Raw genomic sequence first — 12815 nt, 5'->3', positions numbered from 1 at the left:
GACCGGGATTCAGTCCCGGGAAGGAGAAGGGCAGGCGGGTTGCAGCCGCTGGTCCTGTTCTCTTTAGGGCTTGCTAAGTCGGGAGTAGGGGACGAACTGGTAAAACTGGTTCAACCCAGGAACCCTGGGCAGACCTTGTGCCCACCGAGTTGGCCTCAGATGCTGCTTGGTGGGGAAGAAGGGAGCAGGAGGGCCGCGGGGGGTGGAGGGGGAGGGCGCAGAGGGGGAGATCTTGGAACACGTAGGCAGGGAACCAGATGACTCCTGAGGTTGCTGTTTATTGGAGTGGGATTGCCAGACCCAAGGGCCAGAGTCTGCTGTCTATCACCCCTGGGTAGGTGTGCACAGAGGCCTGGAGGGGAGGCCCTCTTCTCTCGCAGGGATACTGAGTCCCACGAGTTCCAGGCCTCCTCGGCACGACGGTCCGTTTGCCAGTCCCGTCTGCAGCCTCTCCCCTCCCCTTCTTCCTCCTCATCCCCCCCACCCCACCCCTCACCCCCCGGGGGGGCCGGGCTAGTCCCTGTAGTTCTCGGTGAGGAACTGGGTGGCCGCAGCTGGGGAGCCTAGGCGGAATCGCTCCACGAACTTCTCCGTGTGCCAGGCCCCTGGAAGGACAGAGACGGCAAGAGGGCAGTGTGCGAGGGCACCAAGATGGGCAGGGTGATGTGCCCGATGGCAACGACGGGGTGGGGCCCAGTGACCTCCGGCATGGCCTTCCCCACCGCCAGGCTCAGGAGCAGCCACGTAACCGAGCACGTAACTCGAGCAGTGGGCCGTTTTCATGGGTCATCTGCTCGCGAACTGGACTCTCGCAGCCACGGAGAGCAGCATGGCTTAGAGGACGGGGCGTGGGCCCGGGAGTCAGAAGGATCTGGATTAGAACCCAGCTCCACCACGTGTCTGCTCTGTGTCCTTGGGCAAGTCACTTTATTTCATCTGTAAAATTGGGATTAAGAGTGGGAGCCCCATGTGAGACAGGGCCTGTGTCCAACCTTGATTAACTGCATCTACCCCAGCGAATAGAGAGTGCTTGGCACATAGTAAGCACTTCAAAGTACCATAATGATAATTATTATTTTCCACCTTAACTGAGGTGGGAGAGAGCCCAGGCTGGGTGATACTTGGCCCACTCTCTGGGCATCTCAACCCCCTGTAGCACCTTCCTTTCTCTCTCTTTTTTAAAAATGGCATTTAAGTGCTTACTATTTGCCAGACATTGGACTAAGCCCTGGTGTAGATTCAAGATAATCAGGTTGGGCACAGTCCACGTCGCTCATGGGGGTCACGGTCTGAATTCCCATTTTCCAGTTGAGGTAACTGAGGCACAGAGACGTTAAATGACTTGCCCAAGGTCACACAACAGACAAGTGGCAGAGCTGGGATTAGAACCCAGGTCTCCTGACTCCCGGGCCTGTTCTCTTTCCACTAGGCCGCACTGCCACATCCACATCCAAGTTGACTGTCCCGAGAAAGGCAGGAAGGTATCTCCTCCCCCTTTCTCCTCCTCCTCCTCCTCTCCCTTCTCTCCTCTTCCCATCTCCTTCCCTCCTTCTCTCCCTCCCCAAGATCCCTCCCTGCCCGCTGGCGGAGCCAAGAGGACAGAGAGAGTTCATGGTTGGCAGAGCTACCGAGACGTAACACCTTCATCTCACTACCTTGGCATCTCCCAGAGGGGAAGTGGAAGATAGAGAGCGTGGGAGGCGAGCCTTGGGGCCGGTGACTGTGCTGGAGAAACCGAGGTAGAGCTGGGGCCATGAGGGAGAGCCCCAGGGGAGAAGAGTTCAGTGGCGGGGGGTCGGGGGGAGGAAGGGGAGGAGGTATCAGTCCAGGCCAGTTGGGACAAGCAGAGTGGCAGGGCAAGGAGGGCAGTGTTCCCTGGCCTGGGGTGTGAGGGGAGGGTTGGTGGCCAAGATATTCCCACGCCGGGCGCCTGCCTCCCAAACATTGGGCCCCAAGATTCAGCTGAATTCGGTTGGATCTAGAGTCCTGGGGAAGCCATCTTAGAATTAGGGAAAATAGGGAAAGTCCTGGCCGCTCTGTGACCTAGCCCATCACTGGGCAGGGATTGTCTCTACCTGTCGCCGAACTGTACATTCCAACCGCTTAGTAGAGTGCTCTGCACATAGTAAGCGCTCAATAAATACTATTGCATAACTGCTCCACCCACCTGTCCCTCAGTTTCTCCGATGCTACTAGGAGGCACTAGTTCTTGTTTTTCTCACAGGACACAGTGCCTCAGTCCTCAGGCCCTCTCCTGGTTACTTCCTGGCCTGAATGAAGCGGAGAAGGCTCTAGAGTGGCTTGGTTTAGAAGGCAGTATGGTTGGGAGAAGAAATGAGGGCCTAAGGTAGCGGGCCGGGGGCAGTCAGCGGGCCGGGGGGCAAAGAGACATTATTAGTCTGGCAAGTGCCTCCACTGCAGGTCCAGGGGTGGGAAAGAGGGGGTACTTCTTGCCATTGTTTAGTCAGGGAGATCTCTGCCTTCTTCTTTCACTCCCTTCCCTGGCACGAAGGGCTGCAGCTGACCATTGTTGAACATTCTGGGTCCACCAGGGAGGGGGAGGTTGGGAGAGATCACTGGGGACTTAATACCCCGAAGGACAAAGAGGGACCTGGGGGCCTCCCCTGCTAAGCACGAGGAAGGACAGAAGCGAATCACAGCAGGGGAACTGAAACTATCGTCCCGTGCTGCTGATCTTGTGAGCCTCTAGAAGGACAGAGAAATCCCCTCCACCCCCTGGGGGAGGCCTCCCTTCCCCTCACAGCAAATCCCCCTGACCCCTTGGGTCTGGCCAGGCCCCGCTGGTCAAGGGCTTTGGGCCACCCCTCACCCTCAGATCCTAACACCAGATCCCCTAGGTGGGAGGAGATGGGTGGAGGCCTGAGCCTCCATTTCCTGGCCTTCTCCAATCCTTGCCTTGGTTGTGACCCCTTACATTCTCTCCCCCGACTTCCTGCAACGTGTGTGTGTATCTGTGTGTGTGTGTGTGTGTGTGTCTCTCTCTCCTCGTGCTCTCAGAGGGGAGTTGGAAGAGTGAGTCAGGGCCTTGTGGGGGGGCGGGGAACTAGGCAACTGCAGGTTCTGTGGTCACAGCTCTGAGAAAGTCCCATCCTGTCCAGTTCAAACTCTTTCCATGAGCCAGAGTGAGCTTTTTTGCCGTGGCGGGAACAGTTGCTGTGGAAGGGGGGTGGGGGAGGGGTCATTGCATTCTGTGCCCCCTAAAACTCGGGATTGCACCTCACCCCAGGTCCCACCCCGATGTATTGCTTGTCCCAAGTGATAGGATTAATAATAATAATTGTGGTATTGTTATTATTAAATGGTGTTTGTGGCCAGAGGTGTTGGTGTGGAGTCACCAACACCAGAGAAGCAGCCTGGCTCAGTGGAAAGAGCCCGGGCTTGGGAGCCAGAGGTCATGGGTTCAAATCCCGGATCTGCCACTCGGCAGCTGTGTGACTGTGGGCAAGTCACTTCACTTCTCTGGGCCTCAGTTCCGTCATCTGTAAAATGGGGATGAAGACTGTGAGCCTCACGTGGGACAACCTGATTCCCCTGTATCTCCCCCAGCGCTTAGAACAGTGCTCTGCACATAGTGGCTGGTCAGCTGGTCGGGACGCTCTGCCCGGTGCCTGGTCCTGACCCAGACCTAAGGGATTTGGTTAGAACCAGGTCAGCCTGTGGAACAGAGCAAGCTGAGAAGCGGTTCGTCTCTCTCTTCTTTGAGGGCAGCCTGGCTCAGTGGAAAAGAGCCCGGGCTTTGGAGTCAGAGGTCACGGGTTCGAATCCCGGCTCGGCCACTCGTCAGCTGTGTGACTTTGGACAAGTCACTTCACTTCTCGGTGCCTCAGTTACCTCATCTGTAAAACGGGGATTAAGACTGTGAGCCCCACGTGGGACAACCTGATTCCCCTGTGTCTACCCCGGCGCTTAGAACGGTGCTCGGCACATAGTAAGCGCTTAACAAATACAACATTATTATTGGCACCCTATAATTCAGAATAAAAATAATAATGATGAGTGGCATTTGTTAAGCACTTACTATGGGCCAAGTATTGTGCTAAATGTGGGGGAAGATACAACACACTCACATCGGACACAATCCCACAAGAGGCTCACGGTCAAAGGGGGTGGGAAAACAAGTATTTTATCCCTATTTTACAGATGAGGAAACTGAAGCCCAGAGAGGTCAAATGACTTATCCAAGGTCACTCAGGACCTCTAGTCCAGAGTCCTAAAGAGATAGGACTGGTGTTCTTCTCCACAGAAAGGATATTTCCCCTTACTACTGTGTCAAGTCTTCGGGTGGCGTAGCTCACAAATGCTGAAGTAGCATGGCTCAGTGGAAAGAGCACGTGCTCGGGCCTCAGAGTTATTAATTATTAATTACGTTGGTATTTGTTAAGCGCTTACTATGTGCCGAGCACCGTTCTAAGCGCTGGGGTAGACACGGGGGAATCAGATTGTCCCACGTGGGGCTCACAGTCTTAACCCCCATTTAACAGATGAGGTAACTGAGGCACCGAGAAGTGAAGTGACTTGCCCAAAGTCACACAGCTGACAAGTGGCCGAGCCGGGATTCGAACCCATGACCTCTGACTCCCAAGCCCGTGCTCTTTCCACTGAGCCACGCTCTAACACTCAGAGGACCCAGTTTCTAAACTGGGCTCCGCCACTTGCCTGCTATGTGACCTAGGCCAAGTCACCTAATTTCTTTGTGCCTCAGTTTCCTCAACTATAAAATGGGGATTCAATACCTGTTCTCCCTCCTACTTAGATAGTGAGCCTCATATGGGACAGGGACTGTGTCTGATGGGATTATCTCATATCTACCTCAGCGCTTAGAACAGTGCTTGGAACATCTTAAGCGCTTACAGCTACCATTAAAAAAGGTAAAAAAAAAACTTTCTCGACCCTTCGGATGGCAAAGCCAAACAAGTAACGTCAGTGACCCAGAAATAAACTAGCGGCCTTGCACTCCCCAGGCATTCGATTAATACCATTGATTGATCGATGGATTGCTTCTCTGACGGGGCTTTGCTGGCAATGGAGCCCAGGATGCCAGTGGGCCAGTGGAGGTTCATGGCTGGGCAGTAGTTTGGTCCAGGGCAGGGCTGGCTCCAAACTCAAGACTGCTTTCCCCTGAAAGACAGGTCAAGTGGTCCTAAACGGGCACTCAAGCTGCTTCTATCTTGGAGAACCATCACTTCCCAGGGGCGTGGACTCAGGCCCTCACTGGTGGCCCCGTTCTTTCCTCCTGGAAAGAAGGGGAGGCTCTTGGAAAACTCGCTCTTAGACTCTGGATCTCTCCTTAGGGATCTGCCTGGACCTCCCCCAGCCAGGTGATCTTCCCTCTCAGACTCCCTGTAGCTCTCTTGGGAAGGCCTGAGTGAGACTGGGGCTCTTCTCTCCTGCATCTGAGCCCAGCCCCGGGACCCCCAGTCCTGGACCCCCAGCCACCCATTTTGGCCTGAGGTCGCAGGCACCGAGGAAATCTAACCCCCGTCTAATAACAGTCCTGCCGAGAGCCGGGCTTCAGTCTGTAATTTGTCTGGCTCATCCCGGGACGACTGGTGATAGGAGCCCTGATGCTTTTCTGCCGAGATTAATGATATCCTGGTGGTGGTAGGCGGGAGGCCTGAGCCTTTTCTTTTTTGTGCCATTAAATGACATCCAGAGACTTCCACTCAGGGGCTGAAAACGCATCGTTCCACTGCATTCAATTACACCCAACGGATATTTGCTGAATGGGGGATCCTACTGAGCTGAGAAACTGGGAGGGTAGGAGGGAGGGGCGACGAGGGCTTTGACACTGATTGAATGGGGAGGGGGAGGAGGCTGGGGTTCAGTCCCCAGGAAGTTCTTTGCCCTCTACTCTCTCTATTCCCAGCCAACACGATGGCGGTCGTGGGCCCAGCAGCCTCTGAGCTAAACTAGGGCTGGTCGTCAGTCCGAGAAGAGTAATCCTGGGCTGCAGAAAATGGGGGAGCCGAATGTGAGTGTGAGCGTGTGCTTGCGTGTATGTGTCTGTGCGGATGCACATGTCGTCCTGCCCTGTTTTACTTCTCCCATTTTCCTTTGCCTGACCCACCTTTGCCAGTTTCCCAGTCCCCTTTCTACGGGCGGGTAATTTTGCTTCCTGCTAGCAACTGGGTTAAGAGGTCTTCTGGGGAAGGGGTGGAAAGGAGTAGCCCAAGTGAAGTTTGGAGATTAGCTGTGGGTTTCCCCCCTTCTCCTGGGAGGAGGCCTGGCCGTGTCTTGTTTACCCTGGGGCCTGCACAAGTTTCAGTCGACTCGGGAGTTGGGGTGCCTGGCTTGGATTTGCCCTAGGACAGTCTCAGCTGGGGCTCTGCCAGGCCCCTAGTTCTACCCGCTCTGCTAGGTGGGTGGGACCTACTGGAGGCAGGAGAAGTGCCTTGCACAAACTCACACACTGAATCAGGGGCTGGCCCCTGGGGGGGCCATTCCCTGGGGGGAATCCAGGGCCAATAAGGGACGAGGACCCTGGAGGGGACGGGGAGCCTGAACTCCCGTTCGGTCCTGCTTGTGAGGAGGGGACAGGCAGGGGGTTACCAGCAGAAGCGGCTGTTTACCGGGGTGCGAAGTGGCCAAGACCAGAGTCACTGTGGGAGATTGCTCCCTTCCCTCCCGATGCCCCAACTCCTGCTCCTTTCACAGCACGGTCTAGTGAAAAAAGCACCAGCGGGGGAGTCAGAGGACCTGGGTTCTGATTCCATCTCTGCCAGTTGCCTGCTGAGTCACCCCACTTCACTTCTCTGTGCCTCAGTTTTCTCATCGGCAAAATGAGGATTAAATGACTGTCCTCTCTTCCCCCTGAGATTGTGAGCCCCCTGAGGGACAGGAACTATGTCTGATGTGATTGTCTTACATCTCCCCCGATCCTTGGGACTTAACACAAATCACAGTTATTATTATTATTATTATTGTTTCCTCCAAACATCCCCTTCTTTCTGCCTGGTCTGACCTCAGTCCTTTAATACCCTTCTATCCACGCTCTTGCACCTCAAGACTTTTCACTCTTCTCTTTGCCTCTTTCTCAGGCCACCTCTGCTTCTCTCCATCCATGTCCCCGTGCCCTGCCTTCCCTCCTCCTCCTACCCCTCTGATTCTCTCGCTCTCTGAACTCATTCTCTTGCTGCCTCGCACACCTTCAATCTTACCTCTCAGATCGCCACTCAGATATCTCCCAGCAAGTGGTTGCTCCCAGTTTAACACCCGATGGCTGATTCTTTGCCTCAGAAGAAGCTGTTTCTTGTTGTGTGTGTATGTGTGTGTGGGTGTAGTGGAGAGGGACCCTGGGATCCCAGAATAGACTTAAGTGGACAATGTCCTTGAAGGGTTCAGCGTCCCACAAACACCCTCCCCAGCTTTCTCTGGAAGGCCAGGGCCTTAGGCAACTGACCCTCAGAGACGGGTGACATGGAAGTCAGGGAAGTGGCTTGGAGGAATCTTTCCACCCTTGCCCCCCCATCAAGTCCTATAAATTGCTCCTGGAGCCCCAGGCCAGCCTGGACTCTGTGCCTCTCTCACAGACCCATCTTCTCCTGCAAGCTACAGCGTGCTGATTCTCGGATGAGAGTGGGGATTTCCCTGGGCTCGCGAGAGGCCCTGTGGGGAGCACGTGATGCCTCTGGGTGAGATGGCTGAGGTCTGGCATCGAGCAGACCACGGTACATTATTATCTGTCATTTCCAAATAAGTAACAACCTCGGCCACAGTCCTTCCAGGCTACGGCGGCCCCTGAGATGGCCGGCTGCGAGCAGGTGGGGTGGTTCCCCAGGCTCTTGGGCTGTTTGCTCGACGCCGGGAAGGCCCTGGGGCGGAGGAGAGGATGGGCTGTCTCCTCTGTCTGCTCGAGGGCCTGACTGGAAGGGAAATGAATAGAGCTTTCTTGGTGCTACACGGGTCTGCCCCTCCCAGAGGGGTGGGGTTGGGGATAATAGTGAAGGTAATATTCATAAGTGTGGGTGTGTGCATGCCCAGATGTGAGAGGATAAGTGGATGTGTATGAAGGGGCGAACAAAAGTTTGTGACTGTGCTAGTGAATATAAATGTGTCCGGGTGAATGTGACAGCATTCTGCAGGTTTGTGGAAGTGAGGCGGGTCAGCCCTGCTCTCTTTTTTTACGGTATTCATTAAGCACTTACTCTATGTCAAAGCACTATTCTAAGAGCTGAGGTAGATACTAGTTAATCAGGTCAGACACGGTCCTAGTCCTACGTGGGGCTAACAGTGTAAGTGGGAAGAAGAGCAGGTATTGAATCCCCATTTTGGGGTTGATGAAATTGAGGCACAGAGAAGTTAAATGACTTTTCCAATGTCACGCAGCTGGCGGGTGATGGAGCAGGGATTAGAACTCAGGTCCTCTGGCTCTCGGGCCCGTGTTTTATCCCCTAGGGTATGCAGGTCCCCCATGGTAGCCTCTAACCTCAGGAGTAAGCTTCGCTCCGACCTGGCAGCCAGCGCACAGACCAGAAGCCAGAGTGAAACTTGCCTGTTGTGTTTCAGGCTTTGAGCAGGGAAGGAAGAGCAGGGCAGTTAGGGTGGCAAAAGGCTTCCAAGCTAGTGGTACACACAAGACCGTCAACACCCTTCTTCAGATGCCATCAAATCCCGTGAGGAGGCTGGGCCTGTACTTGCTCTTAGAGAAGATATTCTGTGAGCTCAGGGGAAAGGGAAGTCTGGATGCCAGAGTCCTGAGAACCCCTGGGGTTCTCGGATCCTCTGCCCCATTCACAGCTCTTCTAGCTGGTCTGAATCTGCCAGCTTTCTTCTTCTCTTTCTCCTCTCCCCTTCTTTCCTCTTGCATGTGTTCCGCCAGTCTCTCCTCCCCCGGGGAATTTTTGCAAGTGTTTAGGGTTCCATATCTATGCCACCTATTCAAAAGATTCTATCAAGTTAGCCTGTGGGAAACTAGCTTGATCGAGGGGGTATTTTAAAGCAAGAGGAGTGGGACATGGGAAGGTGGGTTGGAAAACTGCGACAGTGGCTCCTAATTTGTCCCTGCGGTTCTCAGCCCCCGGCATTTCTCTGCCTGAGCACATCCCTGGTTGGACGGGAGGCTCTGCCCCAAATCCATATGAACGGGATTGGAACCGGTAGGTCTGCTTCCCCAGGAACGGGAATCCGGACCCCCGCCTCTCCAGAGATCTTGAGTTTTCATGAACATTTCATGAACATTTCAGATGGGGCTTTTAGTGCAGGACTGAAATCCACAGGTCTGGGATGGTCCAGAGGTAGTCCTGCTGGGGATAAGGGAGAGGGTCAAGGTCAGCTTCGTAGACAGCCCTGCGGAAATCTTCCCTTGGCTCTAATGACATGGAATCTCTCTACTTCCACCTGACGTTGACCACCAGAACTATAATTCTCCTCATCACCAGATCGAGGAGAAAGGATTTGCTTGCGGCAAAACCCACTGAGGGTTTCCCCTGAGATGCTCTTTCCCAAATAAAGGGAATATATATATATCTATATATATATAATGGCAAACTGATTTTCTGACATGACCTTTAGGTCCTGGGAAGGTAGGGTCTGAAAACTGCAGGGCTATAAAGGGCTGTGGATGATCCCTTTGAGGCTCCCCAGTGGGCCTAAAACTTCTTCCCTGAACCCCCACAATTATAATAGAGAAGCTGCGTGGCTCAGTGGAAAGAGCATGGGCATAGGAGTCAGAGGTCATGGATTCTAATCCCGGGTCCGCTGCCTGTCAGCTGTGTGCCTTTGGGCAAGTCACAACTTCTCTGGGCCTCAGTTCCCTCATCTGGAAAAGAGGGGTTAACTTGATGATCCTGTATCTACCCCAGCGCTTAGAACAGTGCTCGGCACATAGTAAGCTCTTAACAAATACCAACATTATTTATTACCATAGTCCTGGAGCAGAACCCCAGATTTGATTAGGTATTTGGCTAGCATCCTTACTCTCTAAAATAGTTCTCTCAACCCTAACTTTGATTCAGAGAGATAGGTAGGTAGGTAGGGAGGGAGATAGATGGTGTTTCCTACTGTTTTGGATGCACTTGGTATAGGGAGGGATTTTTTTCTTATTTGTCAGCAATATTTTTTTAGCAACCAACATGGGGGAGTTAAAAAGGAGAAACAATGACCTTGTAACTGGTTGAAGGAGATGGATGCACACCTACAAATACACAGATATAAAAGTAGGCATGAAGGACAGTGGTCTGGAACCCAACATAAAAACCCAACATTAATACTTTGGCCCGACGTACAGAGATGTATGCAAGTGCTGGGGCAAGAAGGAGGTGCAGAGCTGGAGTGATCAGAGTTAAAAGAAGCACTATGGCCTAGCGGACAGAGTGCGGGCCTGGGAGTCAGAAGGACCTGGGTTCTGATCCTAGATCCGCCACTTGTCTGCTGTGGGACCTAGAGCTAGTCACTTAACTTCTCTGTACCTCAGTTACCTCATCTGTAAAATGGGGATTAAGACTGTGAGCCCCACGTGGGGCTTGGACTGTGTCCATCCTGATTAGCTTGTATCCACCCGGCCCTTAGTACAGTGCCCGGCACATAGTAAGTGCTTAACAAGTGCTCAGAGGCCTTCTCTGACCAGGTCCTCTTTTCCTTTTCTCCCACTCCCTTCTGCATTGCCCTGACTTGCTCCCTTTATTCATCTCCCCAACCCACTCAGCCCCACAGCACTTAAATACATATCCATAATTTATTTGTATTAATGTCTGCCTCCTCCACTAGTCTGCAAGCTCATTGTGGGTAGGGAATGTGTCTGTTATATTGTACTATTCCAAGCTCTTAGCCCAGTGCTTTGCACACAGTACAAATAAATACAACTGATTGACTGATTAACAAATACCATTAACATAAAAGGACCAGCAGTGAAAAGGTTGAGAAGTGTCTCTCTTCCACTGATATTCTGGGGTGATACAAATGCCTCTCTAATTGGTGGATGAGACCCAGCACAGGGTTTGAAGGGCTCAAACATTCTGCTTTGGGCTTTGCTGTCTTCTGGCGCTCGGTTAGGAAGTGCCTGGCAGATGGGGACTGTGACAAAATTGGAGTTTGCTTCCCAGTGGGTGGATGTTAATTGAGATCACTGGGTGAGAGAGGAACCCTCTGTAAGCAGTCACCCACCCTCCTGCTCATCCCCGCTTCACTTTGCCTTGACATCACCCCTCTCTGGATTATCCTCTGAGCATCCATTGCAGGGATTGTTCTCCTTCCCATTGCTCAGAGAGGGAAACTGAGGCCCAGAAGGGAGATGTGACTGGGCTGACTGGAAAGGGGCAGGTGGCCAAATGACAGCTTCAGAGCCACACGTGGTTTTTCTTTACTCTCTGTGAGGCTCAGGGTGAAAAGCTGGATATTGTACACTTCATGATTTATTTACTAATGTCTGCTTGCCATTCAGGTTAAAAGACTCTTTTTCTGAGCCGAAGTATATTTTTGGTTTGCAACTCTTCAGTGTGGCCTAGTGGAAAGAGCACGGGCCTGAGAGTCAGAGGCTAGGTTCTAACCCCGACTTCTGCCACTTGGCTGCTGTGTGACCTCAGTCAAGTCATTTACCTTTTCAAGACCTCAGTTTTCTTAACTGTAAAATGAGAAATTAATACCGGTTCTCTCTCCCCGTTAGACTGATTATCTTGTATCCACCCCAGTGCTTAGTTTAGCGTTTGGCTCATAGTAAGGGCTTAACAATACCACAGTTATTATTATTCAGTTCAGGAGCTTGGCCACCTCTACTTTATATTATGCTCCAGGGGCCTGTTTACTAGTAGGAATTACCAAAAAAAATCCAAAAGCAAATATCCCGGGGCGAGGGCTAAGGGAGCTCGAACTCTGCTTGTCCTTGCCTGAGTTCCCGGCTCGAGGTGACTAGGCAGCTTAGCTTGCCTAGTGTGATATTAGTGTGATCCTGCTATTTAGAGTTCTGATTCAGCACCCAAAAGGCCTTCGGTGGGACTAGGTTCCTGTGGTCAGCTGGGACGGCGGGAGAGATCCCTTCTGCTGCGATGGTGATGGCGCTAGGAGCAGCCGCCATGGTCACAGTGTTTCAGCTGATATGATCCTTCCAGGCCTCATGTGGTGATTTCATCCAGCTGCCCTGGTCACTCCCATGAGTCCCAGAAGGAAGGGCTGGGCTGCAGTGGTTGAGTGGATGGGGAGCAGTGGTTGCCGGGAGACCCCAGCTGGCTGCCAGCACTGCAGTCACCTTAGCCAGACCAAAGTGGTGGTGGGCAGCAACAGCAGTGATGGCAATAGGGGTGGGCACTTGGGCCCCAGACCAAGGTGGAATTGCTGGTTGGAGGGAGGTGCGGGGAGAGGAAAAGGGAGAGGAGAGAAGGAGAGAAGGGAAGTGGAGGAGATAAATAATCTCCTCCATCTTTTCCTTCTTCCTTCCCTCCCCATTTCTTTCTCCTCTCCCCAATTTCTTTCTCCTCTCTTTCCCTTTCCCGCTTATCCTTCTCTGTCTTCCCTTCTTCCCCTTTACCACAATCCGGTTTCCCTTCTCCTATTCCGTTTTTCATCTCCTTTTGCCTCACTCCCCTATTTCCTCCTTCCCTCCCTCTTTCCCTTTCCCTTTTCACTTTCCTTGCTTTTCAGGGCCCTGCCCCCTTCCACTGAAAGTCACCCGAAATCTGACCGCAGTGATCCTGCCTGTGTCTGGGAGACTGCTTCCTGTTGCAGTGGGGGAATGGAGAACAGGATGGGAAGTGCGATTGGAGTGGTTCAGCTGCCACCTCCGAAGTGCTGGTAACTGGTGATTTCGGTTTGCCAACCAAAACATGAATAGTCTGGCCTAGCAGGGAGAGGTCCGGTCCATCAGG

General features: G+C 53.0%; 1 protein-coding gene across 3 annotated transcripts in view; it reads right to left on the bottom strand.

Annotated features, from left to right (window-relative positions):
- Window positions 1–258: 258 nt before the first annotated feature.
- PEBP4 (phosphatidylethanolamine binding protein 4) overlaps window positions 259–12815 on the bottom strand; it is a 232221-nt gene continuing 219664 nt past the window's right edge. For 2 of the 3 annotated variants that reach the window (XM_029066824.2, XM_029066826.2), the window contains exon 7: window positions 11647–12285. In XM_029066824.2, the coding sequence (XP_028922657.1) occupies window positions 12041–12285 (245 nt within the window). In that variant the 3' untranslated portion in view covers window positions 11647–12040. Of the gene's footprint in view, window positions 606–11646; window positions 12286–12815 lie in introns of those variants that run through there. The other variant, XM_039912002.1, reaches the window with a different exon arrangement.

This window comes from Ornithorhynchus anatinus, chromosome 5 (genome assembly GCF_004115215.2).
Source record: "Ornithorhynchus anatinus isolate Pmale09 chromosome 5, mOrnAna1.pri.v4, whole genome shotgun sequence".
NCBI classification, from domain to species: domain Eukaryota; kingdom Metazoa; phylum Chordata; class Mammalia; order Monotremata; family Ornithorhynchidae; genus Ornithorhynchus; species Ornithorhynchus anatinus.
This window is presented reverse-complemented; position numbering and strand designations above follow the sequence as displayed.